The sequence below is a fragment of the Notothenia rossii genome (assembly GCF_949606895.1).
Source record: "Notothenia rossii genome assembly, chromosome: 5".
Lineage (NCBI taxonomy): Eukaryota > Metazoa > Chordata > Actinopteri > Perciformes > Nototheniidae > Notothenia > Notothenia rossii.
This window is the reverse complement of record NC_136903.1, coordinates 43,391,517-43,419,232: the sequence shown is the minus strand read 5'-3', so window position 1 is coordinate 43,419,232 and position 27,716 is coordinate 43,391,517. Positions and strand designations below refer to the sequence as shown.

The 27,716-nt window shown below is 42.6% G+C and overlaps 2 protein-coding genes and 2 long non-coding RNA genes across 7 annotated transcripts in view; 3 read left to right on the top strand and 1 right to left on the bottom strand.

Moving 5' to 3' along the window:
• LOC307041733 (aldose reductase-related protein 2) overlaps positions 1-9,044 on the top strand; it is a 51,691-nt gene extending 42,647 nt beyond the window's left edge. For both annotated transcript variants that reach the window (XM_079685239.1, XM_079685238.1), the window contains 3 exons: positions 5,930-6,013; positions 7,653-7,735; positions 7,807-9,044. In XM_079685239.1, the coding sequence (XP_079541365.1) occupies positions 5,930-6,013; positions 7,653-7,735; positions 7,807-7,840 (201 nt within the window). In that variant the 3' untranslated portion in view covers positions 7,841-9,044. The remainder of the gene's footprint in view (positions 1-5,929; positions 6,014-7,652; positions 7,736-7,806) is intronic.
• Positions 1,206-2,701, top strand: LOC307041737. The gene is made up of 2 exons (XR_013808863.1): positions 1,206-1,506; positions 2,019-2,701. It is a non-coding gene; the product is annotated as an uncharacterized lncRNA (long non-coding RNA).
• An 86-nt stretch (positions 9,045-9,130) lies between the features above and the next one.
• klhl36 (kelch-like family member 36) lies at positions 9,131-24,504 on the bottom strand. Of its 3 annotated transcripts, XM_079685231.1 has the most exons (10): positions 24,368-24,504; positions 23,883-24,037; positions 23,545-23,781; positions 21,727-21,921; positions 20,245-20,367; positions 18,750-18,971; positions 16,474-16,776; positions 12,150-12,377; positions 11,785-11,942; positions 9,131-10,849 (listed from the first exon to the last, which is right to left on the bottom strand). In XM_079685231.1, exons 3-10 carry the CDS (start codon positions 23,602-23,604, stop codon positions 10,246-10,248), a joined length of 1,893 nt encoding a protein of 630 aa, XP_079541357.1. In that variant the 5' UTR covers positions 23,605-23,781; positions 23,883-24,037; positions 24,368-24,504; the 3' UTR covers positions 9,131-10,245. The 3 variants fall into 3 exon arrangements, with proteins under 3 accessions (XP_079541357.1, XP_079541356.1, XP_079541358.1); XM_079685230.1 differs by lacking the exon at positions 24,368-24,504 and having other exon boundaries at positions 23,883-24,176; XM_079685232.1 differs by lacking the exons at positions 12,150-12,377; positions 24,368-24,504 and having other exon boundaries at positions 23,883-24,175.
• Positions 24,505-24,883: 379 nt separating this feature from the next.
• On the top strand, positions 24,884-25,872 carry LOC307041739. Its single transcript, XR_013808865.1, has 2 exons — positions 24,884-25,296; positions 25,730-25,872. It is a non-coding gene; the product is annotated as an uncharacterized lncRNA (long non-coding RNA).
• The last annotated feature ends 1,844 nt before the right edge of the window (positions 25,873-27,716 follow it).

The following is a 27,716-nucleotide window of genomic DNA, read 5'->3' as shown; positions in this document are numbered from 1 at the left end:
CTTGGCCCTTACCTCGTTACTGTGGATTGTAACACGGCATGACCGGCATCATCTGTTTGGAGAAGTCTTGTGCAGTCATTTATTGTCCTTTTGCAACGCAAGATGAAGTTTCTCGTGGACATTTTTCTGGCTGCTGCTACTGCTGCTGCATGCTTATAGAGAGGCGAAGTCCCTCCCTTTCCGGTTGAGCTCCATGGGACCTTATTTCGGAAAAGGTATGTATTGAAGTCAATGGAGAGAGAAAGATTATCTTTCGATCCCGTTTGAATTGAACCACAAATTACACATATGATTTTTGTCAATTTAAAAGATAATTTTGCAAGTCAAAAAAATTGAAATGTGTCGTAAAACTGTGAAGTAACACTTTTTTTTTGCCTGAAACCAGTCAACGACCTACATCTCCCGTCGCGCACCACACACCAAGACGGCCGTCACGTTGGCACATTTCACTTCTTTCTAGTTGCGTATTTTTCATAGTCTTATATTTCAACAGTTTTACGACAAACTGAGTTTTTTGACATGGAAGTGATTGTTTAAGATGACAAACATCATAAGTGTAATTCGTGGCACAATTCAAACGGGATCAAAAGATAAGTTTTCTCTCAAGATATATTGCCTGATCTTTTCCCTAACAGCCCTGATACCGAAAATTCATGGTATTTTTCTTTCTTCAGTGTCTGGAAAAGCACAATTATGTTGTTTTTCCGGTTTTGTAGACAACGAAAAAAGTAAACAATCCTTCCTTTCTAAAACAGAACAAAGAACACAAAAATGATGCAATGTGCAATTGGAATTGCACTGAAGAGAAACATTCGAATTCTATTTTTTTTATTTTTATAAATTAATACATCTGAGGCTGATCAATTCCCATTTATTTGAAACATGAACGCAGGCGACAGGCTACCACCTTAAACAACTGGAGAACAGACAGCTGTTGCCAAGCAGTTGGGACAATTAAGGTGAAGCAGACCTTGGAATACTTTGCATTTATACAAAGATTGTAAGTGAATGAAAAGAGATAACACAAAAAAACGTTTCTTTTCCGAGACTCGAGCCCGGCCCTCCCGGATATTAGACCCTTTGACCGTTAGTCTACAAGCAGATAGTGGATGGATTTAGTTTGAAAGATATAACTGGAGTCCACCCACGCAGCGTCGAAGTGCGCATATTTTAGATATTTAATCATATCTTTTCGAATATAAGGGGTAGAAATATGATTCAGATAACCGCATAAATATGTGGGCACATTTTCAATGTATATTGTCTTGTATAAATTAAGTTATACTCTCGAAGGCATGTTTATGTTAAATATTGTATATCATTACAAACAGCAGAGGGCAGTATAGGACACGGAAAGGCCTCAGTGGGCATGCCGTAAAAGGGAATGTGTTGCTGAGCGCATGCCGTAAAGTAAGTGTTGTTATTATGTGTCTGCCGCAGACTTGGCATTCTGGCTGGAACGGCAACAACGTTCCCTCTGCTTCATTCATTTCTCCTGTTCAACAGGTTAGTAGTGTGTACAAAGATTATGTCATATTTCGATCTAAGAAGTGTGTTTGAAACTGTTCTTTATGTGTAGTTTAATGTCATTCTGTCAGCTAGTTCGGCTCCACTACAGTGGCTAATGGCGTCCGCTAGCTTCTTTGTTCTTCTATGTTACTAGGTGTATGACTCCCGTGCAGTAGTTTGGCTTACATTTCAAGTGTATTCTGCTTGTATAAATATGTGAAATGCTGGTTTGAGTTCATAATTGTTCATATTATTGAAATTCTAATAGCGCGCTAATGCTATGCTAATATTGTGCCTATCAGTGTACAACAGAGCCAGGTTAAAGTGAGTACAGTCAACCGGGTTGTGTGTGTTATCACTGTATTATATACTGGAAATGAAGAAGGCTTTAATCCTTCATAAAAGTCATAATATGGCATGTGGATTTATTTCCATTTTTGATTAGAGAAAAATAAGTCATACAGTTATTTTGATTTGCTAAATGTAAAGGTATGTTTTTTTTCCTTCAGATTTCACAGCTGCCTGGGCCTAGTGGCCCAGAGGCGGCGTTTATCCAGCAGCCAGAACCTTCATCTGTGCCGGCCCCCAGGTCAAAATCTACCGTGGCTCAAAGACCTCCACCACAGCCATCACCACCAATGACCAGAGGACCAGCATCCCTACAGCGGCCTCCACCTCCATCTGTGCCTGCCACAAGATTAAGATACACCTCGGTACAAAGGCGTCCACCACAGCCATCACCACCAAGGACCCGAGGACCAGAGGACCAGCATCCCTACAGCGGCCTCCACCTCCATCTGTGCCTGCCACAAGATTAAGATACACCTCGATACAAAGGTCTCCACCACAGCCATCACGATCAACCCAGCCAGCAAAGAAGTCTCGCCTAGCACACGTACCTCCCATCCAGCCACCAGCATCAACCCGGGACAATCCCAGCATCAACCCGGGACAATCCCACCTACCTCCCTCCGACACAGCCACCAGCAGGCCATGCACCATCACCCCCACCTACACAGCAGCCAGACCCACTGTCTTGGAAGACAGACAAAGACCATGGACAAAGACCCCCTGTCTTTACATTTATAATGAATAGTTGGTTGAAAAAGTTCTGATATTGGAAATATTGAGATTTTACAGTTGCATATGTTAACATAAATAGTTGGTTGAAAAATAAAGTTGAAATGCTGAATTTGTATTTGTACACATCACATAAACCTTGGTATGGAATATGAAGTCATTATTCAGTCCTGATGTAACTTTTCTGTGGTGAAAGTAGAGGGATGGAAATATTTTACTCTAAATTATAATTTACACATTTTCATTTTAGACATGAACAACACTTTTATATAGGCTTATAGTGTAATTGATATATTTCACTACTTTTGTGAACCAAAGACTTTGGTGAACAAAATCTGAAACACCAAAAAAAATGGATGACATGAGTACATATGTGTTTCACAACAGTTTTGAAGTTTTCCAAAAATCGGATTTCTAAGCTTTGGTTTCTCATAAGACAGTGCTCTGAGGTGAGTGAATTTGCATTTCTAGCAAGACCAGAGACTACTGAACATTTTGACATGTAACACCATGCCATGTTATAAGAAGTACATTTAAAAGTGGATTTAAGGAGACATCTAAAAATTGAGAAAATACCTTCACTTCACACTCCAGAGGTTTAAGGAAAAGGGTAATGCCATTTTATTTTAAAAAACAATGAAGGCAGGTTATATTGATATATTGATTGATATATTTATTATATTCAAAGGCAAATTAATACTTAGTCCCCTGAATCTGGAATAATGCACAATTTACAGCACAGCCTCACCATGTCAGGAACTTTTCATCTACAGATTGCTTTGGTCTGGCTTTACCCTTCACTGATTGGTTACAGACACTTTGAACTTATTGGCTAAGGAAATCAGAAGGAGGGGCTCATTATCATATAAAAAACCGCGCGAACATTCGCACGTATATTGGCCCGTTTTTTCGCGCGAAAAAACGGACCTCCCCGTATGTTCGCGCGTTTTTCACCCCCGTATTATGGCACTTTTGGCTTTCCATACCAAACCAAGGACGAACATACGGGCGTATTATGGCACCTTTGGCTTTCGATAAACCACACCTTGGAGCGCTTCTCTCCACCATTTCCTCCGTGTGTTGCTGCATGTAGCAGATGCGTGTGTGTAAACTGCCCCGCCCCCTTGCAAACAGACGGGGGAGAGAGAGATCTCTTCTGGATTGGAAAGATAGAAAATACACCGACCATAGACGCATTTGTTTGTCTTTTTGCATGTTAGAAACGAGTTGGCGACACTAAGATTAAGAGATAATGTTTGTGTAGCAATAATACATGACCTTTCTCTTTCTCAACTCGCTACTCGGAGGGAAGTCGCTGTCATATGCCTTGTGAACAGGGCCGCCTTAATGCACGGGCTGACCTGGGCTGAAGCCCAGGGGCCTACGGAGATCGGGGGCCTATCGAGAGCCAATTTAAAAAAAAAAAAAAAAAAAAATCTATTTTTTTATTTTTTTATTTCGGGTGTTTTAAAAAAAAAAGTTAAATAAACAAAGTCTTGGCTTTCAGAATATGAAACTTTCATTTCCAAAATCACACGATAAATACATTTTTGAAGCTTGTAAAGGGAAGACAACAGCTCTCCCTCGCCACTCTGCTGTTCCACAGCGCCGCCCCCCCTCCCTCCGCTGAAATTATTAATGTAAGACGTATAGTAATCATAGGTAACACAGCAAGGTCCGTTACAGTTTGTTTTCATCTGATTTTAAAAAAACAAAGTCTTGGCTTTCAGAATATTAAACTTGTTTCGGCAAATTCAGATGATAAATACAACTTTGAAGCTTGTGATGGCATAATTACAAGCGGAGAACGGAGTAACTTGACGTCACAGCAGGCATAACCACAGCCGGTGTTTCTCTTGAGTGTTTTCCCCGGGAAACAAACACAATACACACAAACGCAAATATACACAAACACACACACGTCAGAATGAGAATATGTTTCACATGTGACTTATTCAAATTGCGAGTGATTGAGTGAAGAAAAAGTTTGAGTGGCGCTCGGAAAAGGAAATTGTTGAGGGAAAAGGAGTTTCGAGACAAGCAGCTATTACAAAAAATGCCGAGGCTTACAGGTTATTTTAAACCTGTAGGCCAGGATGAGGAGGAAGGACAGATGAGTTCTGTACCGAGCGGTAGCGGTGCCGGCCGCGGGGCCTCGGAGACAAGTAGGCCGTCTGGTTCTGATAGCGATGGAGTAGCGGGAGAGGAAAAACAGACAGGAGGGACATTATCTGTTGGAGGAGATGGAGAGGACGACGAGGACTTGCTACGTGGAGGGGAGCCAACGGCAACCGGACAAATACATGAGGGAGGCCCGATACGTCACTCATATGGAGGAGAGGACCAGGCGCGTGTAGAGCAGAGTGGAGAAGTGCGATCACAGAGCCTGCCGAGGCTATAAATGACTTTGATTTGTTGTTTAAATAGGGGGCCTTCAAAAACTATCAGCCCCAGGGCCTGATGGCAGGTTAAGGCGGGCTTGCTTGTGAACACTCCGATAATGCCTCTCCACGTTACCTTTCTTTGGCAGACCGACGCTTGCTTTACAAATAAGGCAAATAACCTTTGAATGTGACATCACAAAAAAAGATTCTCCCTCCCATTCTGTGTGGAAGTGGTATGTCTTTAGCTTTTTGCTCGTTCCCGCACTCCTTTTGTTGTTTGTCTCTCCCGGCACTTGACTGATTTTGTATCGCTTTGCATTCTGGGTTAACAGACTGGAAAGCAATAGGTCGCTTTTTCTGTCAATCAAGTCAACTCCTGAATTAAGTGGCAGGGAGGCCAAGGGAGGAGGGATCAAAACCTCTTTTGGCTATTTTAACGGAGCTGGATTTTTTAAAATGTATGAATGACTCGCGATCTACCAGCATTGCCCCCGCGGTCGACCGCGGTCGACGTACTGCGCACCTCTGGTCTAGATGGTGTCTGCCTAAGGGAAGATAATGGACAACGGGAAACTGAGTCAAGTGTATCGGCCCAAGCGGATCGGTGAATCCTCCCAGGTGTGTATGTGTTTCACTGAGCCAGAGTCAGACTTTGCTAGCTAACAGTATGAGGGCCAATATTCAGCAAGGAGACAGGATGCTGCTCTACAGGGGGTGTGTGTGTGTGTGTGTGTGTGTGTGTGTGTGTGTGTGTGTGTGTGTGTGTGTGTGTGTGTGTGTGTGTGTGTGTGTGTGTGTGTGTGTGTGTGTGTGTGTGTGTGTGTGTGTGTGTGTGTGTGTGTGTGTGTGTGTGTGTGTGTGTGTGTGTGTGTGTGTGTGTGTGTGTGTGTGTGTGTGTGTGTGTGTGTGTGTGTGTGTGTGTGTGTGTGTGTGTGTGTAACAGTGGTCTGCTCCAGGTGTTGCTCAGGTTCCACGTGCAGCAGGGTGTTGCAGTCATCCCGAAGAGTGACAAGCCTCACCACATCCTGGAAAACACAAAGGTAAACCTCTTTTTTTCTCTCAGACTCTTCAGTACGCACGCTGCTTTGTGATGTGCTGAGTTCTTTAAACATCCTTATGTTTATCTTCTTGGCTCTCACACTCTTTTCTTTATTTTCTGTTTCTTTTGGGTCATTTTAGATTGCCATTGCTCTTACATGTAGCTGTAACCCAACTGAGTTTGGAATTTAAATTCTGTTTTGAAAATCAAACCTTGTAATTTTTTTTTATGATATCCATTTAAAACTGAATTAATCGGCCAATTAGGGGGAGTGAAACAACATATTACTGTTTCCTTTTGCACGGCAAAGGTCTGAGAGCATTGTAGTGTATGCCGAACCGACTTTAAACCCTATGAGGCACATTTGTAATTTTTGATATTGGGCTAAATAAACACGTTTGATTTAGATTGTAATTGTCTATTTATAAATTCAACATACATTAAGTATAGTCAGATATTCACATTGTTTTGGTCTCCACCCCCTCTATATAAATATATGTCTCCTTAGCTGCTAAATGCTCCACCATGTTCACCAGCTTGTCTGCTGTTTGGGGCTGGACAAAGGAATCTGCTTCTTCCACAACAAAAACTCAATAATGCATGTGACAACATCACTGCAAAACCTCTACTGTATTCTCAGCTTTTCATGAGAACAGCCATTCATGTCCTTTTAAGTTGTTCGTTTGTCAGGTAGGGTTGTGTAGCAGTTTGATCAAAATGTGATGCAAAAATATAGCAACAATCACTTTGCAGCAAATTAACTACTTTCCATAAACCTGTCCTAACTGCTGTTGTACAGTCATTAAGCATTGCATCAATGTGCTAAATAAAAAGTTATGTCATGTTATTGCAATTCATCGTATAGGACATGAAAAAAACAAATTTAAGTTTTAGAGGCATTTCACTCACAATCAGGGATTTACCCTCTGGGGGACCATGAAGTCTTTCACGGCAATCCATGAGATAATTCTGGTGATGAACAGAAAGACTTCTAGAAAAGATATAATTATAAGCAAAAATATATATTTTTTATTATACACACACCACTCAGGCGCAAGTCAAAAGCAGCATCAATTAAGAAAGTCCTGCACAACGACTCCAAGCCTTTCTGAAAGTGTGGATAGTGGATATATAACCCAAAAAAGTCACATGTGCATTGTATTTAAACACATGTACGGTCCAACAACAATAAGCTATACCTTAAAGTGGCCCTATTCTACTTTTTAGGGTTTTCCTTTTCCTGTAGTGTGTTATTACTATAACACACTTCTATTGGCTAGCGCTTCAAGACATTGTACGTGATAGGCTAAGGGACGGGACATCTCTAAGCAGTTGACCAATCACAACAGAGCTGGCCAGCTAACCAATCAGAGCAGACTATCTGGCACAATTACATTTGATTTCCTCCTCTTTATTCAGTACTGTTGATGTTAGAGTGTGATTAGTAAAGATGTATATATTGACACTTGAATGCTAAGTTGACCAATAGGCATTCAGCATGTATTTCATATTTTCCCTTTAAGGGCTGCTTCAATAACTGTCCTTCAAAAATAATAACACATTGTCTAGGACTTCACTTTAAGAAGAGCATCATTATTGTTGTCTGTAGAAGCCATTTATCAGTGTCACTGTTTCTGCAGATCTTTGACTTCAGTCTGACTGAAGAGGACATGCGAGCCCTGAGAGGACTGGACCGAGGGTGGAGGTCCTGCCTGCTGGAGGGGTGAGTTCATCACAGCCAAGTTGTTCTGAGTGAGCAGCTCCTGACACACTGATGATGTTGTTCTGTTTCAGAGTCAAGTCTCACCCGTACTACCCCTTCGTATGAAGCAGCCAGAGGATGAGTGGAGAGGAGGCGGCACACTGCACCTACTGACACGTCAACAAGACCTCAGACAGCCTCACACTGCCATTCAGTGAGCCTTACAGCACAAGAATAATCATATAGTGTAGTGGCCAGCATAGTGAACCCGGAAATGTTGAGTACCCCAAAGTTCTATGTTAGAGATGTATAGTTGGGTCCCGTGAAGATAGAAACTGTTTGCACAATTTGCACAATAACCATCAGTATCATGATTAGCATAAATGGCATTATAGCTCACTGTATTTGGACAACAGCAGATTTGGACCATTTTTGAGTGGTTTTGGATGCAGAATGCAGATTGAACCAAAAAGTGTCCATACAGTTGCAAGAAAAAGTATGTGAACCGTTTGGAACTACCTGGATTTCTGCATAAATTGGTCATAAAATGTGTTCTGATCTTCATCTAAGTCACAACAATAGACAAACACAATCTGCTTAAGCTAAAACCACACAAACAATATGTTTTTATTGAACACACCATGTAAACATTCATAGTGCAGGGTGGAAAAAGTATGTGAACCATACTTTTTCTTGCAACTGTATCTGTCGTCCCGGGTTGAATACCATGAGCAGTGTTGCAACCATTGGATATAGACAGCACAATATAAAAATGTGAAGAAACCTCGGGGAGAGCAACAGAGGAGGATCCCTCTCCCAGGACGGACAGACGTGCAGTGTCGTGTAAATTGAAAAGATAATACATTTACAACATAGGTAGCCCAAATGCTTGAAAATGCATGTGTCTATAAAAAAGGATATGAAACCAGGTGGATGTCAACAATCCTGTGGGAGCCATCCGAGAAGTCGTATGATGAGTCAGGCAGGACCGCAGAGACAGGTTCAGCCACGACACATCATTGTATTTAATGCTAATTAATGCAACTTGCTAATTGTACAAATTGCCAAACATATGCAAGTTAGCATCCCATACTAGGGACCCGTACTATACATTTCTATCTTAAAACTTTGGGGTTCTGACACATTTCTGGGTTCACTATAAGCTGGAAACTCTAATGTGCAGGTGAACACACATTTTAAGAAGATTGAGCTTTCAAATGAGATTGTAATATATTTAACCAACACTTATCAGTGCCCTGATAAGCTTTTACAAGTGAAGTGATTTGTTTTATAATGTTCCATGTTTTGAATAAAATACTTTGCCTTTACAGTCACATTTCTTTCAAATTGCAGGCAATTTGACAGGTTAAGACAGATAAATGCAGTCAAACAAATAATTGACACAAACTTTACAAATACTGCGCAGATTAGATTTTATTACATACACTGTGTGTTTACAATGTTCTGCACAGCAGTCTGACCTTGGCGGTGGAGTGAGTTATGATTGACTACATGATACCATATCTGACCTCTGAACAGTGTTAAGGCTCAGACACACTACTTTGCTCAGGTCTTATAGGAGAAGTTGCAGAAATGAAAGCAGCCATGGGAACCATTATTGCCCGTTTTCTCTCTCTGTGGCGCTGCGGTGCTCCTGAGCTCATGGCGAAAACAACTGTTGTCCCATGTAGGGGACATAACAAAAAGTATATCCTCTAATAACCCTCCTGTCATGTTCGGGTCAAATCTACTACTTTCATCAATCATAAATATTGTGTTTTACATTTGATTGCTTCAAGGCCTTATGATGTCCTCCACTAGGCATTTGCACATATCAAATTGCTGATCACCACTTTCATTGAATGTTGAGTGGTTTAGTCCACTTTGTAAGACCTATGGTGAAATGAATGGGTAACCCTACAGTTAGTCTGAGTGAGTGACTGAGAGAGATGAAAAGGGTGTTAAATAAAATGTGGGGTTGATTAATGGGGCTTGTGTTAACACCAAAGTAAGGGGAGGTGAAACAAACACGACAGGAGGGGTAAACATGTGTGAATAAGGATCTGTCTCAGCCAAACAGTCCAGTAGCCAGCACCTGGAAATGTTGATTTCACCAAAGTGTTATGATAGAAATGTATAGTAGGGTCCCCAGCACATATGCTGGATGCTAACCTGCATATGTTGGCAATTTGCACAATTAGCATCAGTAGTGATATTAAAATGATTGGGTCGATTTGGACAGTTTTGGAGTGGTTATGGGGGTTATTGAGGATGCTGAATTAATTTCTGACAGTTTTAGGATAAAAAAAAATGGCAGTTTAAACCAGAAAGTGGCCATATTTTTTCTCTTTGTGGTTTGATTTTGACTACCATGAGTAGTGTTACGACCATTGGATATAGAGAGCACAAATATGGCCAAATTTTTTTTTGGAAGTTAGCATCCGGCAGTTTCTACTTGCTGGGGATCCGTACTATACATTTCTAACATAATACTCTGGGGTACTCAACATTTCCGTGTTCTCGATTGGACTCTATGAGGTCCGGCCTTGTATAAGATAGTTCTTCACTGTTGTCACGTGGGGGGTAATGCTCCTTTCCCCTTCTTCTTCTCCCCCGGAGAGGTTGGGGGGGGGGGGCTTCACAGTGCACACACACGCCGAGGCTCCTGCGACACATTTAGGCAGGTCGGGGCCTCTGGTCCACGAGTCCTTGTCGGGGTCGTACACCTGCGTGGCTCTGGAGAACACTATGCTCTCCCAGCTGTAGCCCCCCAGCACGTAGATCCTCCCCGCCCACACGGAAACCCCCGCCTCGCTGTTGGGCAGCAGCAGCGGAGCCAGGCAGGTCCACTGCCCGCTGTCGGGGTCGTAGGACTCCACCCTCAGGATGTCGAAGCGCTCCGTGGTGTCCTCGTCGTCGTCGCTGCCCCCCAGGGCGTAGATGAGGTGTTTGAGGGAGGCCATGCAGTGCCAGCCCCGCGCCAGAGTCATGGCCGGCCGCTCCGTCCACACCTCGCTGTCCCGGGACGGCTCATAGCTCAGGACCTGTCTGCGGTACGGGCCGATCTGAAAGTCGTGACCTCCTGAGATGTAGACCACTCCTCTGTGGACCGTCCCCGCGTGGCCGTAGGTGAGCCTAGACCAGGCACAATTCAAAAAGCCAAATGTAGCACCGTTACAAAAATGAATAGCAAAGATCTACTGGATTTATCGTTAAAAAACGGACAAACAATAAATATGCACTCAAGAAATATAAGGGCAAAGCAGCACTTGTGGGACGCTTCACTCAAAAATAAATCATTTGTATGTTAGTAACGTACCCGGTGATACATTCATTTCTTGAACAAAACATCTCACATGCCTCCACAGTGCAAAAAGAATACAAACATTTATAAAAGTCTTTATACATTAAAGTTAATGTGGTTAACATTTAACAACAGCAAACTTTATCAAAACATCCGTTCGTGATCGCTCACACAACTCCTGCAGTCAAAGACAAAGTCTCTTTTATCGTATGCTTTACTAACACATGAATCTTCAGTAAAACACTACTTATGAATACACTGTCTCATAAACAGTACTGGCATATCCAGGTAGCAAGTTAGAACACTTTTAGGGAAGTGCTTTAAACATTAAGTTATTAACAGGAGTGAATGTGATTGGAAAGAAGTGCTGATATGAGTGGATGAATTGTGTTTAAATGTATTTAACTCTCCTTCAAGAATATTAGGTAACACAGGTAGGCCAGTTGTTAGGAATTATTGATGGGGGGGCAACATTTCCAAATTGGTTCTCTCATCCAAGGCTACAGACTGTTGTCACGTTCCAAAGTTTGTGTAAATTGTCATAATAGCGTATCTCCACAACAGAACTCCCAATTGAAGGGTTTGGGAAACAAATGATTATATTTTGTGAAAAGCTGCTGAGAGCTGTGTTATTAAAAGGTCACAATTCCCTCTATAAATTATATTTTTAACAATGGTATTTTGTTAAAAAAATATCATACATGGATAAATTATTTCCTAAATATTCCCAACTGCCACAGAATTAGAAAACACAGACACACACTACCTGGGCAGTGGAGCCACGTAGGACCAGCAGTCCTGGGCGGGACAGTACACCTCCACAGAGGACAGGGCTCCAGAGTCATTCCTCCCCCCCACAGCGATCAGGCTCTCTCCCACCGCCCCCAGGTAGAAGTCCACCCGCCGCTCATTCATTGGAGCTCCCTGGAAAAGCATCACAGCGTCACTGAGTCTGAGCACCATTAAACAGGAAGTGAGAAACAAAGGGTGTTCGGGGGGGGGGGGGGTCATCTTTTACCCTTCTCACATTAAACTGAAATGTTTTTGTGCTAGTGTTAATTTTTTTTAATTATTTTGTGTTTGAAACTAAACAGTATTTCACAGAGAATGGGGGGGCTCCTGGAACAGTACCCGGGACCACTGGTTGTGGCGGGGGTCGTATCTGTGGAGCAGGTTACAGGCAGCGTCCCCCCCGCTGTCCCTGGACGAGCTGCCCCCAGCAGTGAAGATGAAGCCCCCCAGCACGGCCAGGCAATGGTGGCTCCGCTGGGCCGGCAGCTCCATCTCCACCGACCAGCTTCCTGTTTCAGCGTCCAGCCGGCACACGTTGGCGCTCAGCTCCTCCCCCCGCTCCGACACCTGCAGCAGGGACGGGGTACAGGTGGAGTTATTAAAGGAGACCTATCATGCTATATTTAAATGATATAGTGTATGACCATACCTATATAAGGTATATTTATACATTTTATTTTTCAAAATACCAAACAGATCATTTTTTAGCCATGCCTCGTTTCGCTCATTTTCGCTCTATTCCAAGCCTCTTTCAAAATTCTGAGCAGCAGCTGACCACGCCCCCTGCAGAAGAGGGGGGCATGAGCCGGCGAGAGTCATGTTACCATGTTTGCTGTCATTACGAGTGTGGAATAAACATGTCATCTCATGTGTTCAAGCATATTATCAATTTGATCCAGAAACTGACCCTGAAGCAGCGGAGGTTTTGGTGGAGGTGCAAACATCTCGGTTGCAGCAGGACGTTTCTGAATGGTTAGTAAGCTGTTGTCCCTATGTATTTTACTCTGTTTGTTACGATGCTTGCTACTTATTCCGTTCATATTTTGGCTAATTAGAAAGAATGCAATGTGTACAGTTTGTAACTTAGAGTTTGACCCAGCAATAAGTCTCTGAAAGGCGGGGAAAAGTTGTGTGGATAGAGGCAGAGCGCCCCACAGAGCGCACCCAGAGGACAGGCTGCGTCACCTCACTTTGTAACCCAGGAAAGGAGCCGGAATCCTGGGTACGTGAGTGTTAAAAGTGCATTAAACTGTTTTAATCCGACAGCCGCTGCGGCTGATGTGCACGGAAGTCTGTCCGTTTCGTTAACATTTGAATAGCCAAATGGAAAGAAATCCGTCCTACAGTATATGCGAATGAGAGGTTTGGCAATGCACGTGGCCTTGGCTCATTCCCCTGATAGGTGGAGAGTTGACTAATAAGCGGAGCACCTCTTTGTGACGTAGAAAAGTGTTGAAATCTGGATCCATTTTTTTCAGATCCGTTGCAGCCCCTTTTTTAGAGATTTGGCTAAAGAGGAAAATAGAGAGGGTTGTGTTTTCTGACACTTGGTGAGTTCCCTGGAACACCGGGGACACATATTCATGTATAAAAGACGTACAAAGGTGCATTTTGCATGATAGGTCCCCTTTAAAGAAAGATAGGTGTAGCCGAGCACAGCCTGCTGCTTGAAATCTTATTGTCTTTATTGTTCAAAAATAATTCCAGGACAAAACTTAAGACTTACATTTATTTTGAAATTTTTTCCAAATCAATTCAGGGATTTAATTCTTTAGTCAATCAAGCCCAAATCAAGTCAGATGTTTTTATTTTACCAACTGCTTTGTCGTCCTTGGGATTATGAAAGGCGCTATATACATTTATTATTATTATTATTATGAAATCTGACTCAGGATTCTTTAGAGTTGAGAACAAACATTTTATAAACGTACAAAATAAGAATAATACAAAAATAGCCATGATCTGTTGATCTGTGATTCCGAACGTGCATTGGTCCTCTCTCTGTGATTAAAGCTCTGGGTGAGTTTTTGTCACATGTTTATGAAAACTAGGCACTCCTTTATATGATTATTAGATATGTGTGACGGCCGTCTTCTCCCCGGTCCTGTAATCCTGTTTTGCTGTTCCATATGTAAATGAGCTGTGTAGTTGCCCCAACGTCATTGGCTACCATTTCCTGGTCCGCCTCCGAAGACACTGATTGGAGCACGCCGGGCCCGACGCGCTCAAATCCCCGAGCAATCCCAGCGCACACCTTCCGGAGATGACTAAAAAGCCTGGGTACAGCTATCACTCGGGAGGCTCTGCTGCGATCAGACGCCTCACGCATTTTTGCTCTTGTGTCGTGGACACGTTAGACTTGAGCTATTAGACTGTGTTTGACTCGTGTGGTCCGTGTTTAGTGTAGTGTGTTTGGTGTGATTATACAGTGGGGCAAAAAAGTATTTAGTCAGCCACCAATTGTGCAAGTTCTCCCACTTAAAAAGATGAGAGGCCTGTAATTTTCATCCTAGGTACACCTCAACTATGAGAGAAAGAATGGGGGGAAAGAATCCAGGAAATCACATTGTAGGATTTTTAATGAATTAATTGGTAAATTCCTCTGTAAAATAAGTATTTGATCACCTACAAACAAACAAGATTTCTGGCTCTCACAGACCTGTAACTTCTTCTTTCAGAGCCTCCTCTGTCCTCCACTTGTTAACTGTATTAATGGCACCTGTTTGAACTCGTTATCAGTATAAAAGACACCTGTCCACAACCTCAAACAGTCACACTCCAAACTCCACTATGGTCAAGACCAAAGAGCTGTCAAAGGACACCAGAAACAAAATTGTAGACCTGAACCAGGCTGGGAAGACTGAATCTGCAATAGGTAAGCAGCTTGGTGTGAAGAAATCAACTGTGGGAGCAATTATTAGAAAATGGAAGACATACAAGACCACTGATAATCACCCTTGATCTGGGGCTCCACGCAAGATCTCACCCCGTGGGGTCAAAATGATCACAAGAACGGTGAGCAAAAATCCCAGAACCACACGGGGGGACCTAGTCAATGACCTGCAGAGAGCTGGGACCAAAGTAACAAAGGCTACCATCAGTAACACACTACACCGCCAGGGACTCAAATCCTGCAGTGCCAGACGTCTCCCCCTGCTTAAGCCAGTACATGTCCAGGCCCGTCTGAAGTTTGCTAGAGAGCATTTAGATGATCCAGAAGAGGATTGGGAGAATGTCATATGGTCAGATGAAACCAAAATAGAACTTTTTGGTAAAAACTCAACTAGACGTGTTTGGAGGAGAAAGAATACTGAGTTGCATCCAAAGAACACCATACCTACTGTGAAACATGGGGGTGGAAACATCATGCTTTGGGGCTGTTTTTCTGCAAAGGGACCAGGACGACTGATCCGTGTAAATAAAGAATGAATGGGGCCATGTATCGTGAGATTTTGAGTGACAACCTCCTTCCATCGACAAGGGCATTGAAGATGAAACGTGGCTGGGTCTTTCAGCATGACAATGATCCCAAACACACCGCCCGGGCAACGAAGGAGTGGCTTCGTAAGAAGCATTTCAAGGTCCTGGAGTGGCCTAGCCAGTCTCCAGATCTCAACCCCATAGAAAATCTTTGGAGGGAGTTGAAAGTCTGTGTTGCCCAGCGACAGCCGCAAAACATCACTGCTCTAGAGGAGATCTGCATGGAGGAATGGGCCAAAATACCAGCAACAGTGTGTGAAAACCTTGTGAAGACTTACAGCAAATGTTTGACCTCTGTCATTGCCAACAAAGGGTATATAACTAAGTATTGAGATTAACTTTTGTTATTGACCAAATACTTATTTTCAACCATCGTTTGCAAATAAATTCTTTAAAAATCAGACAATGTGATTTTCTGGATTTTTTTTTCCTCATTTTGCCTCTCATAGTTGAGGTATACATAGGATGAAAATTACAGGCCTCTCTCATCTTTTTAAGTGGGAGAACTTGCACAATTGGTGGCTGACTAAATACTTTTTTGCCCCACTGTATATGTGCTTAGTGTCATGTGAAATATGTGTTTAGTGTAGAGTGTTTGGCTTCCCTCATTTAGCTGTGTTTTCCTGCAGCCTCATTTTGTTAGTGTTGATTGTGTTGATTGGTAGTGATTTCAGCTCACTTTTAGAGTCCTCCTTCCGTCATTAGCAGTAAACTTGCGCCCTTTTGGCTTCTTGGTTTGGCTTAGGCTATTTTTTTGCTCTCAATTTGTTGTACACCTTTTTCGTTATCTATTAAACCCATGTATAATTATTTACCAAAGCCATCTGGTGTGTGTTACCTTCCTCATCCCTAGTGGGTTCGTAACAATATGTAAGTCATGAAGTATAACAATAAAAACTACAGGTGGTCACATTTAAATGTTTGCACCAAGCCTTATGTTTATTTATCTTCCTTTTTTGTCATCTATGTTTGTATTACCTTTTTGTCCCCCCCCTACGTCTCCCTCCCTATTGTAAAGGATCCTTTGGTGTCATGATAGGCACTATATAAATCAAAGTGATAATTAATTAATACACTTTGAGGATGAATAATGGATCAAAAAATGTAAAACACTGCAAATGGCTAAATATGCATCGTTGAAAACAAAGTTGTGATCAACTGATTGGGCACCACCCATCTGTACCTCTCCTCCAATCAGCAGCAGCTGCTCCGCGCCCCCCCTCAGCAGGGTGCTTCCTGTCTGCAGCAGTGGTTGAGCGCTGGGCGTAGCGTGGTATCCCAGAGCCTCCTGCAGCAGAGCCTGGCAGCTCTCCTCCGTCAGCAGGGCCCTCAGCGCCGGCACCACCCGCTCCACCAGCTCCCCTCCCGCCATCAGGGGGAAGCGGATGTGGGAGAGGAGCTGCCTGGCGTGGGGGGTGCGCTCAGGAGTGGTGCTGAGCCACCGCAGGGAGGCCTGCAGGAGCGCCTGCTCGCTGTCATGCTGCACCTGAGGGTGGAGGTGAACAGGAAGTGAATTTTCTACAAACAAGATCAGGATCCCATCTCACCTGCAGCTGCTTATCATGTCTACGTACAGTCAATATCCAAAGAGTTTACTACATGTTCTCTCTTCTTCCCTGGCTGGCATTAAAGATGGTAGTGGGCTGTGAGGTGTGAGGTGAGGTTTAGATAGACATGGCATACACTGTGTGCACAATTATTATGAAAGAGAGCATTTTGATCATATCATCATTTTCATGCATATTTTCCAACTCTTAGCTGTATGAACTGGAATGTGCATTGGATTTAAGGATATCAGGTGATGTGTATGTGTGTAATGAGGGAGGGTGTGACCTTAGGAGATCAACACCCTACATGAAGGTGTGCAGAATTATTAGGCAGCTTCTTTTCCTCAGGCAAAATGGGCCAAAAAATAGATTTACCTGACTTTTGAAAAGCAAATTGTTTTAATAGTCAACAGGGCTGCAAGACACATTGAGGGAAAAAGAAGCAAATTAAGTGCCACAGATCTGAGAAGAATCGAACGTGAAGCTACCAGGAAGCCATTATCCTCCAGTGCGGTCATACTCCAGAACTGTGACCTACCTGAGGGCCCAGAAGAACCAGGTGTTCAGAGACATGGCCAAGGTGAGGGAGGCTGAAAACCCCACTGAACAAGGCACATGAGATCAAGACTGGGCCAAGACATATCTGAAGACAGATAGTCAAAGGTTTTCTAGACTGATGAGATGAGAGTGACTCTGGGCGGAGCAGATGGATGGATCAGTACCGGGCCCAGAGCTCCACTTCCACTCAGACGCCAGCAAGGTGGAGGTGGGTTCTGGTATGGGCTGGTATTATTAAAGAGGAGCTAGTTGGACCTTTTCAGGTTGAAGACTCTAAATCAACTCCCAAACAGATGAAAGAATAATGACACAGCCCCCTTCCTCATCTGACCTAAACTCTATAGAGAACTTATGGGCCCTTCTTAAAAAGGGAGATTTACGTTAAAGGAACACAGAGTTGTTTGTTTACTATTCTCACTTTAACAAGTGAAAATAAACATGTGAGATGGGATCATTTCCGTTGTTCCTTTAGTTGCATAATAATTGTGCACACAAGCGTCTAACAAGTGACATGACATGTAATGTAATTTCATGTAAAAAGATATTCTCCTAAGAAAGCCAAAACCTCACTTTGACTTTCTTATATTTTCAGGTTTTAAGTTTATTAACATTTTGGATTGAAACAGAGCACTAAGTTCAATAATTAAAATAATCCTCAAAAATACGACTTGTAATTGTGCACACAGTGTAAGCTTGGCAAGGTACATGGATAGGCTGGGAGGTTGGGGGTGAGGATGGGAGGCTGAGGGTCTTGTCTCACTGAGGGTGTTGTCTCACTGTTGTGAGTGTCATCTTAATGATTTGAATCAAGGGAAGGAATAATGATGAAAGTGAAAAACTGATTCAGTGCTGAACACATTTCCTCTTCACTTTAAAAACAAAAACACTCTTCATACACGTTATAGAATTTATTTTGTAATTTAACATACTAAATACTAGATTACAATACAACTGAAGGACTTACATTTGCTATGAATAACAATGTATTTGTAGCAGAAGTGTGTAATGAATGATTGAGGAATTGTTTGACTATAGTTATGTGTTTGGCTTAATGATGGTTAAAAGATACAACATTCTGCACAGCTGCATTAACACCCAAGTACTAGTAATGATAACTTTACCATCATACATTTAGGTCTCTTTATTTTACTTGCTTTAACTTTGAATTGATCTTACTATGTTTATGATATGCACCAGTACACTAAAGCTAATTCCTTGTATGTGAAAATCTACAAGAAAAAAAAATGTATTTGAATTTAAATCATTTTATTCTTACAGAGTGAATAAAGGTTGGAATATATTGATAAAGAAATGTTGCAGCACGTATTTCCTCCCCCCTGAGCAGTGTATGTACCTGTCCGCTGGAGAGGTACGCTGAGAGTTTGTGTAGAGGAATGTGATGCAGGAAGTCGGGGGTGAAGGACAGCGAGGCGAAGTGTGTGAGGACGAAGCGGTCCACGCAGGAGTCCAGGCGCTCCAGGCTGTACAGCAGGGCCAGCTGCTGCAGGAACAGGAAGTTGTCCTCACTCAGCCCCCCCTCCAGGTACTGGCAGCACAGATCCACCACCCGCGACACCTGGACAAACCAGCAGATTTAGTGATCAGTTTCATTTCCATCATAATGACATATGCTGTTCTTTGATTTACTTTTGAGGGTTTCACTCTATATGAAGGATATAAGCACTGTGTAAACAATGACTAAGCTTTATAACACACTATGGCTACTTACAAACAGGTCTTCTTCCAAATGTCCTACTTCTTCCTCTATTACTACAACTCATTCTATTGAGGGGGGAGACATCAGCCCATAACAAACATTATACAAGATATCATTCACTCACCTACTGTAGTATCAGGGTTCATACACTTTTTCACCAATGACTTTTCCATGACCTTTACCTAATTTTCCATGACCAAAACATTACTCTTTCTGAGCGGTGCCCCTGAAAATAGTTTATTTGAACATGGAACAGGAAAATAAGGTCTGCATATGAAACATGTTGTGCTTACTAGCTTCTACACGCTAAAGCAACTCAAATCTCTCACCAGCAAAATACCTTGTCAGTTAAATGCCATTTTACGTTTCATTACTATACGATACAGTATTTATTATCATTATAGTATTACTATTTCGGCGATTAGATCAAATATAAATTATATTTGATGCAACTTTAGTTAAATTTCCATGACTTTTCCAAAACTTTGGGAAAATATTGTTTTCCATAACTTTTCCAGGGCCTGGAATTAGCCTTTTGAATTTCCATGACTTTTCCGGGTTTTGAATGACATTTGGTAAACAGATTGTTGAAGTAGTGTTGCTGTTGTTAACCCTGCCCTCATTCACATTGAATGCATCAAGACTGTTCTCTGTGTATGGAACCTTTGTTCAGCCTGCAGTCGGGCAGGAACATTTTCCTCCAAACTCAAGGTGACACAGGGTGTGCAATTGAAATACAAATAAGTGGCATATTAGCACTTAAAGAATATTGTCACGGTAACAGGTATAAACAGTTGGCATTTTACTTATATTACACAGTCAAATAGATCTATTATAATTATTAATCATTATAAATGATTTTAAATACTCAACCCAACTAAAAAGATTATTGCATGAGTAAATGCCAATTAAAAGAATATGATGAACCTATTCTCCCTCTGGAATGATTATTAGCATTCAACACTTTATACGCTTCATTTGTGTCTAGGGACCTTTTAATACAATACTGCAGTAGTTTGGATTACAACTGAGCAGACGCCTGTTTTTCATACATACTGTCATTTAATGTGATGCACCCTAACGCTCCTGCAATGTACATGATGTGTTTCACAGGAAGTGTCCCGTTGGTTACCTGCAGGAGGTGGGCCGCCTCCAGCACAGACTCAATGTTCCCCCCGTCCAGCAACAGCTCCCCGCTGTACAGGAAGTCCACTACAGCCTTCAGACCAATGTAGGACATCCCAACCAGCTCCACCTGGAACAGGAAGAGGAAGATGCAGGTAATTAGGAGTTGTATATATGATGTCACTAGAATTTAAAGAGGTTTCCGGTACCTCCTAAGCGGCTGAGCACACGGAAGCTTCTAGATCTGATGCCATTCCTCTGGATATTAATGGTATTTCTTAGAAATGTTATCTTTTGAATGATTATCCTGTCTATGACATCCTGGAGCTGTTTCCACCTGCCGTCCACAGCACAAGGCCGTAGGAACAGAGTTAAAGAAGACCTGACTAAGGAGAGTTTTATTTGACTTCTGAGGTTATTCCTCACAGATCCCACGTCATTTTAGGCGAAAACTGATTTTAAACTGATTTGTATAAGGATCTCAGACCAAAGACTTACACACAGCTGATCTTTGTTGTGGTTTTTGTGCGGGGTGGAGCTCCTACTTCTCTGTTGCAGAGTTTTCTATATTGAATATCTCCTTATAATCATTATATTAGTGGAATTATTAAACCAAGAAACTGAATAAACCTGTGTTGTTAAAGTTTTGGGTTAAAGGTACCTTAGAGCAGGGGTTCCCAACCTTTATTGTGCCAAGGACCGGCAGATATATTAAAAACAATTTGCGGACCGGTTGTCAATTTTAACTGATTTGAATATTTACTCACAAGCAGGTGGCAACAGAGGCTAATTGTATTTAACAGCCTGAAGAAATACCAATATGCATCCAAAACATATTAACAACGTTTAAAACCAGGATACAATTAAAACAAAAAATTAGGACCGCTTTACAAATATTAATATATTATTATATAATATAATATAGATGGCAACAGTGGCTAATTGTATGTAGGAAGTTGTCTCCGGTGTGCTCCACTTCCTATTGGCACACCGGTAACTTTCTCTGCGCACGAGAGGCTGAGACCTTATGCTAACCAATTTTGATTTATTTTGTATGTTTTGGATGAAATAATGACTGGTATAGGTGCGAAAATAAAAACAAAACTGAATTTTCTTTTGATAAAATATTTTTATATATTTATAATTCTGCAAATATTACGATAAACTCACAGCTATTTCGCGGCCCGTCAGTAACACCGGGGGTTGGGAACCCCTGCCTTAGAGAACCCAGATGTAGATACTATAGATACTACACCCATTATTGACAGCATAGATCCTTACCGACAATGAGTTATCTTGACATTAAAAGAATATGATTAACCTAGTCTATAGATCTTTATAAGTAAACGTAGATGAAAATGAGAGGAATGCAGTTCTAGAAAAATAAAAAGGAAACAGAATGTGGAAGGAAGACAAAAGGAAACAAAGGCTTCTGTTCAAATCATCAAATTCCCGTAGTATAATCTGTTCTTTGCCTCACTACATGTACCTCTTCCTGGCGTTTCTCCCTCATGCCCAGGGTGAACATGGCGTGGAAGTACGGGCTGGAGAGGGCCAGCAGGGCCCGGTGGGCCGGGAGCCGCCTGCTGTCGGCCAGCAGCACCACGTCACACAGCTGGTGCTGCTGCCGCTGCTGGCTGAGGCCCCGCAGCACCCCCCCCGCCTGGTCCCCGCAGCAGAACACCTGCAACACACAGGTTAAAGTCTTAGACAGTACACACACTTATTGTGGGTGGAAGGTTCAGTTCAGCAGTGTAGAAAGTGTGCGCAAATGTTACTCATTACAATTTTTCTGTTCGTCCTTGCTGTATGTAAAAATAACATTTAAAGAAATAATATTTGCCATCTGAAAGAATATTTGGAAATACTCTAAAATAAGACGACAATTCTACAAAAAGGCATTAAAGTTACCCTGAGAAGATGCCGATCATTATTGGCTATATGTGGCAATAGAGTGCCACAGTGACGCGTCCTAAAACCCGGAAGTAAACTCCTTCCTTACTTTTATCATTTTCGAATCATAAATCTATCGATTAGATTTATGATCTAATCATATTTTCCAAGATCCTATGGAGAAATTGCATTGGTTTTTGTCGAAGGAACCGGAAGTGGTAAAATGCTAACTTACTTCCGGGTTTTAGGACGCGTCACTGCGGCTCTCTATTCAGCCACAGAGCTCCCTCTATGCAAATCAAACTGTACATTTTGGTTCTTGCTCTTTCACTTAAATCCTATCGCTTTGATCTTATATTTAAAAATAAGGTTATTACTACTTCTCATTCTTCTAAATCTATTATCTCTCTACTTCTCATACTCTCTTCTCCTGTAATCTATTTATTCTACTTTCTCTTTATCCAAACCTTTCCCCTCTCTGACCTCTCGAGGTTCTATTATGTAACAGGTTGCAGAGAGGCCTATTCCGGCCGGGGAGTGTTTAGACCGTATTCACAGCGTACCTCCTCACCTCTCACCAATTCCAATTAAGGCTCCAGTGGGGACCTCTCTCCCTGTGTGTGCCTCTCCACCTGTGTTTCTTACTTCTTACTTGCTAACCCTTTTCCCTCAACCTATCCTAAGGGAGTGCATGTACGTAGACACGTTGGTTAAACTTTAGCTTCTATAGGCTCGGACTGTCGGGGGACGCCTTGCTTCTTCCTTCTGTCTGTTTGTACCTGTGTATTCTCATGTTCCGATTAAACCAGCTTCCCCCAAATGTCTTTTTTGTGTCTATATCTACGCCGGGATCCTGAGTCGAGGCTGATCCTGTTGCTGTGGTCGTGTGTCCTGGATCCTCTATCCTGAGCACTGGATCTGAGTCCTGGACTTCGAGTCGTGGCTGAACCAGTCTCTGCGGTCCTGCCAGACTCACCATACTACTTCCCTGATGGCTCCCACAGGATTGTTGACATCCTCATGGATTCATCTTCCTATTATACACATATGCATTTGGTCTACCTTGTAAATGTATTATCGATTCGATTTACACACAGCATCTATTGCACGTCTGTCCGTCCTGGGAGAGGGATCCCTCCTCTGTTGCTCTCCCTGAGGTTTCTCCCATGTTCCCCTTTAAACTGTGGGTTTTCTCTGGAAGTGTTTCCTTGTACAATGTGAGGGTCTAAGGACAGAGGGTTGTTGTCATACTGATATTCTGTACAAACTGTGAACATCACTGAGACAAATGTAACATTTGTGATATTGGGCTATATAAATACACATTGATCTTTACTGTAAAGAAGCTGCTTCCTTCTTGTTTGTGTTTATTTGTTTCAAAGTCTGACTCTGGCTCAGTCAAACACATACACACCTGGGAGGATTCACCGATCCGCTTGGGCCGATACACTTGACTCGGTTTCCCGTTGTCCATTATCTTCCCTTAGGCAGACACCATCTAGACACACACCTCTCTCTCTCACTCACTCACTCACTCACTCACTCTCTCACACACACACACACACACACACACACACACACACACACTAAAATGACCCCCTGTAGAGCAGCATCCTGTCTCCTTGCTGAATATTGGCCCTCATACTGTTAGCTAGGAAACAAAGACAGTCAAAAACAATAATGACAAAGAACTATGTAATGTCACTGTGGGAATCAAACTCTAGAAAGCTGTGATAAACTGACAGTGCTTACATTAGTCGTGTCGTGGAGCAGCTGAGCACAGAGATACAGTCAGCATCTTTTGCTGCAGGTTAGCACTTTCAGGAGGGAACGATCAGCACCAGGGCTTTCTAACGACGACCGACACGGGACCGCATCCCGGGAAGATCTTTGTATCACATGGTCTTCTTATAGAGACAAAAAAAAGACAAACTCCTGAAATACATAGTGTTTTAAACCATAGCAAGAGCTAAACAAGGTAGCATATCGCCTGCTAGTTGAATAAACAAAACGGCCTCCGGTTTAGTTTTTCAAAATAAACTAGTGTGTGATAGCTTTTTAAAGGGTTTTTTGTTTTGTTTTTCAAGATAAATAATTACTTTTAAGTTATAGCAGTCACAGGTTATTTCTGATTATTGTAAGCAAGCGGTTATTAGCGCTCATATTGTTAACGTCCACTCCACCTCCCCATTTTACTTATCCCTTGTAATTTTGCCACTTTATTTTGAAGCCAAAACCTTTCAATCCGGTGGCAAACATCCGGGAAGTAGCCGATGCTGCGAGTACCATGAAGCTGCAGCCTCACACAGGCCCAATCCCAAACCACTCCCTCGACCCTACCCCTCCGTGACGGAGTGAACTCCGTGTGTAGCCACACTCGCAGCTCAACGAGGCTCCCTCCTGTCAGATGGAGGGAGTAAATACAGCGGCAAGCTTTGGGACGGCCTCCCCTCCCTCCGGCAGAAATAGGAAATGCCGTAACTGTATGTAACAACGGTTTCAAATCAGCATCTCTTAGACAAAAAGTTTAAATTAATAACTCAAATAAAACTCCAAACATCTTTCATTGTGTTTCAAAGCTCTTTTAGTTTTAAACCTGATGTTTATAAGCTTCTTAGTTTTTGCAACGGTCTGTAAATATACACAACTTTATAATAAAAAGCACACATTTACCTTTTTCTAGACTAAACACAGGTATGATCCTAAGTTAAAAACATATGAGGTTATCATGAGGTTGTTAACATTGCAGTTTATCAGTGGATGTTTGCTGGAACTACTTGTTAACAGCTTGTTTCCTGACGGACACACACAACGTGACTCCGGTCAGGTAGAGACCGGTCTCAAGTCAGCACCGCTGCAGACTCGCTGTTTGAGGGTTATGGCTAGAAAGGATCCGTCTAATGTAAATATGACGTCACGTTCTCGTTCTAACTCTCGTTGTAATCGGAGCGGCTCGGCTGTAATCGGAAAGGGTCGGGGTGGGCGGGACGCGGGAAGATCGCGGGAACATGGTTATGGCCAGCGCCGTATAGATAGAAGAGTTACGACAGCGGAAGTCCAAAAACGGTTATCGTCACGTGGTTCATGTAGACGAGAATCGTTCCCCGGAAGTTCATGGCGGGCAATGTGAATGCATTGATAACAGGAGATAGAACTTCGACTTTTGGTAATTATTAGTGAATAAAGGTTTTGATTTGCAATATTTATACAACAAATCGATATGTGTATGTATTTACATCAATATGTTTTAAAAAATAAAATAGAATTTGCTAATATTAAGTGATAATATTAGGATTAGTGTGAACAACTAGTTTACATGTTAGGCTAACAGTGCCTTGGTTAAAGAGCCTGTTGTTGTTTATTTATAGCTTTGAATTCTTTCAAACCAATATTATCTTCTTAAACTTGTATAGTAGTCAGGAGCATCACTTTCTAATGTTTATTGATATATTTAGAGGGAGGGGATCTAAAGGAATGCTTCAAAATTCAGATTAGATTAATTTCTACCATTTTCTTAAATTCATGGTAATTTCAGTAATCCCATGGTAATTGAGGACACAAGTTATCTAAATGACTAATGTCATCTTTATGGATTTCAGAAAGGACAGGAGACCGACAGGTGACTATCAAAGGACTAGCAGCAGCAGCAGCAGCAGCAGCATGATGATGATGATGATGTTAAATGTGTTGTTTTAGGAACATCCATTGCAAATACATGGAATTCAATAAACATTGAATAGCATATCATGCAGTTTGTCTGTGCCTTTTCCTCCGTGTTGTCCTGGTTTGCTGTGCTGCCTCCTAGTGTGCTGCCTGGGGATGCTCAAATCGGTCTGAGAAAGGAGTACGAATGTACGGCTTCCCCACTGACACAGAGCGGAGGAAAAAAGGGCTGGCACAAGTCAGCAGGAGCAATTTCATGACCAACAGCAAAAAAATATGTGAGGTTAGGTTATTGTATACCAACACTGCATTTGCACTTTTTCACAAAACGAAAACCACACCATTGGGAAAGCTTAATGTTTTGTTTAATACAAAAAAACAGGGAAAGGCTTGAAAAACACTGAGAGTTGAGACTCAGGGTGCAGGGTGAGGGTCTCAGTGCAGGTATTCAGGCTCCATTGAATCCCCCTCTGGTTCTTGTGCTGAAAGAGGGAGTAACAGACAGGAGAAAGGGTTATATAATAATAATAATAATAATAATGGCTTTAATTTATAAAGCACTTCATATTTGCATTCAAATCCCGAAGTGCTAACATCGTAAAAAGAATAAAAAGCAATAAATAAAAATAAATAAGTAAAAAGAATAAAATAAGATAAAAAGGGTGATAATAAATAAATAAAAGGTCTAGGGAAAGGCTCTATTGAAGAGGTGGGTTTTGAGGCCTTTTTTAAAAACCTCCACGGTCTGTGATGCTCTCATGTGGTCGGGGAGAGCGTTCCACAGACTGGGGGCAGCCGAGCAGAAGGCCCGGTCTCCCATGGTACGGAGCTTAGTCCTCGGGGGTTTGAGGAGGTTTGAGTTGCTGGAGCGGGTGGTCCGCACGGAGGTAATGGGGGTGAGGAGTTCCTTGAGGTATGGAGGGGCTGTTCCATAGATACACTGGTTTGTGAGGACGGAGACCTTGAATTCGATCCTCAATTCCACGGGGAGCCAGTGTAGTGATTTCATGATGGGGGTTATATGATCATATTTGCGCACCCTCATCAGGATCCTAGCAGCGCTGTTCTGGATGTACTGGAGCCTCTGGATGCTTTTCTTAGGGATCCCGATGAGGAGTGCATTGCAGTAGTCCAGCCTTGAGGAGACAAAGGCGTGGACTAGCTTTTCCGCGTCAAACAGAGTGAGTGAGGGGCGGAGTTTGGCGATGTTCCTGAGGTGATAGAAGGAGTTTTTGCACAACTGTTTAATGTGGGCCTCAAAGGTCAGATGGGCGTCCATTTTCACACCCAAGTTGGTGACTGTTGAGGAGAGGGTAATGTCCTGGCCGGAGAAGGTGATGGTCGTGATGGTGGATGACCGAACCTGATGTGGGGTGCCAACTATAATGGCTTCGGTCTTGGAGCTGTTGAGTTTCAGGAAGTTTAGCTTCATCCACGCCTGTATCTCCTCCAGGCAGGTAGTGAGTGTGGGTGAAGGCAGGGCTGCAGAGGAGGTAGGGTTGATCCTGAGGTACAATTGGGTGTCATCAGCGTAACAATGGAATGATACTCCATGTCGGCTGATGATAGAGCCAAGGGGGAGCATATAGAGTGTGAAAAGGGTGGGGCCGAGAACTGATCCTTGAGGGACACCACAGGTGACGTTGTGGGTACCCGACTCTGCCTCACCCAAGGAGACGTACTCTGTTCTCCCGGTGAGGTATGATGTGAACCAGTCAAGGGGAGAATCAGAGAGTCCGATGGTGGAGTGCAGACGATGGAGGAGGAGGCCGTGATCGACGGTGTCGAAAGCTGCAGTGAGATCAAGGAGGATGAGGAGAGAGGGAGAGCCAGCATCAGCCGTCATCAGCAGGTCGTTGGTGACTCTGACCAGGGCAGTTTCTGTGCTGTGGCCTGAGCGGAAACCAGACTGGAACTTCTCAA

Bases quoted from the DNA above. Each gene is read 5' to 3' on its own strand.
- klhl36 (XM_079685231.1), bottom strand. From the start codon at position 23,604: ATGGACAACGGGAAACCGAGTCAAGTGTATCGGCCCAAGCGGATCGGT. The intron at 16,777-18,749 runs GTACATACACTG...CTCCACCCTCAG, and splicing joins CGTACCTCTCCAGCGGACAG to GTGCAGCATGACAGCGAGCA. The intron at 12,378-16,473 runs GTACAGATGGGT...TCCCTGCTGCAG, and splicing joins TGCTGCTGATTGGAGGAGAG to GTGTCGGAGCGGGGGGAGGA.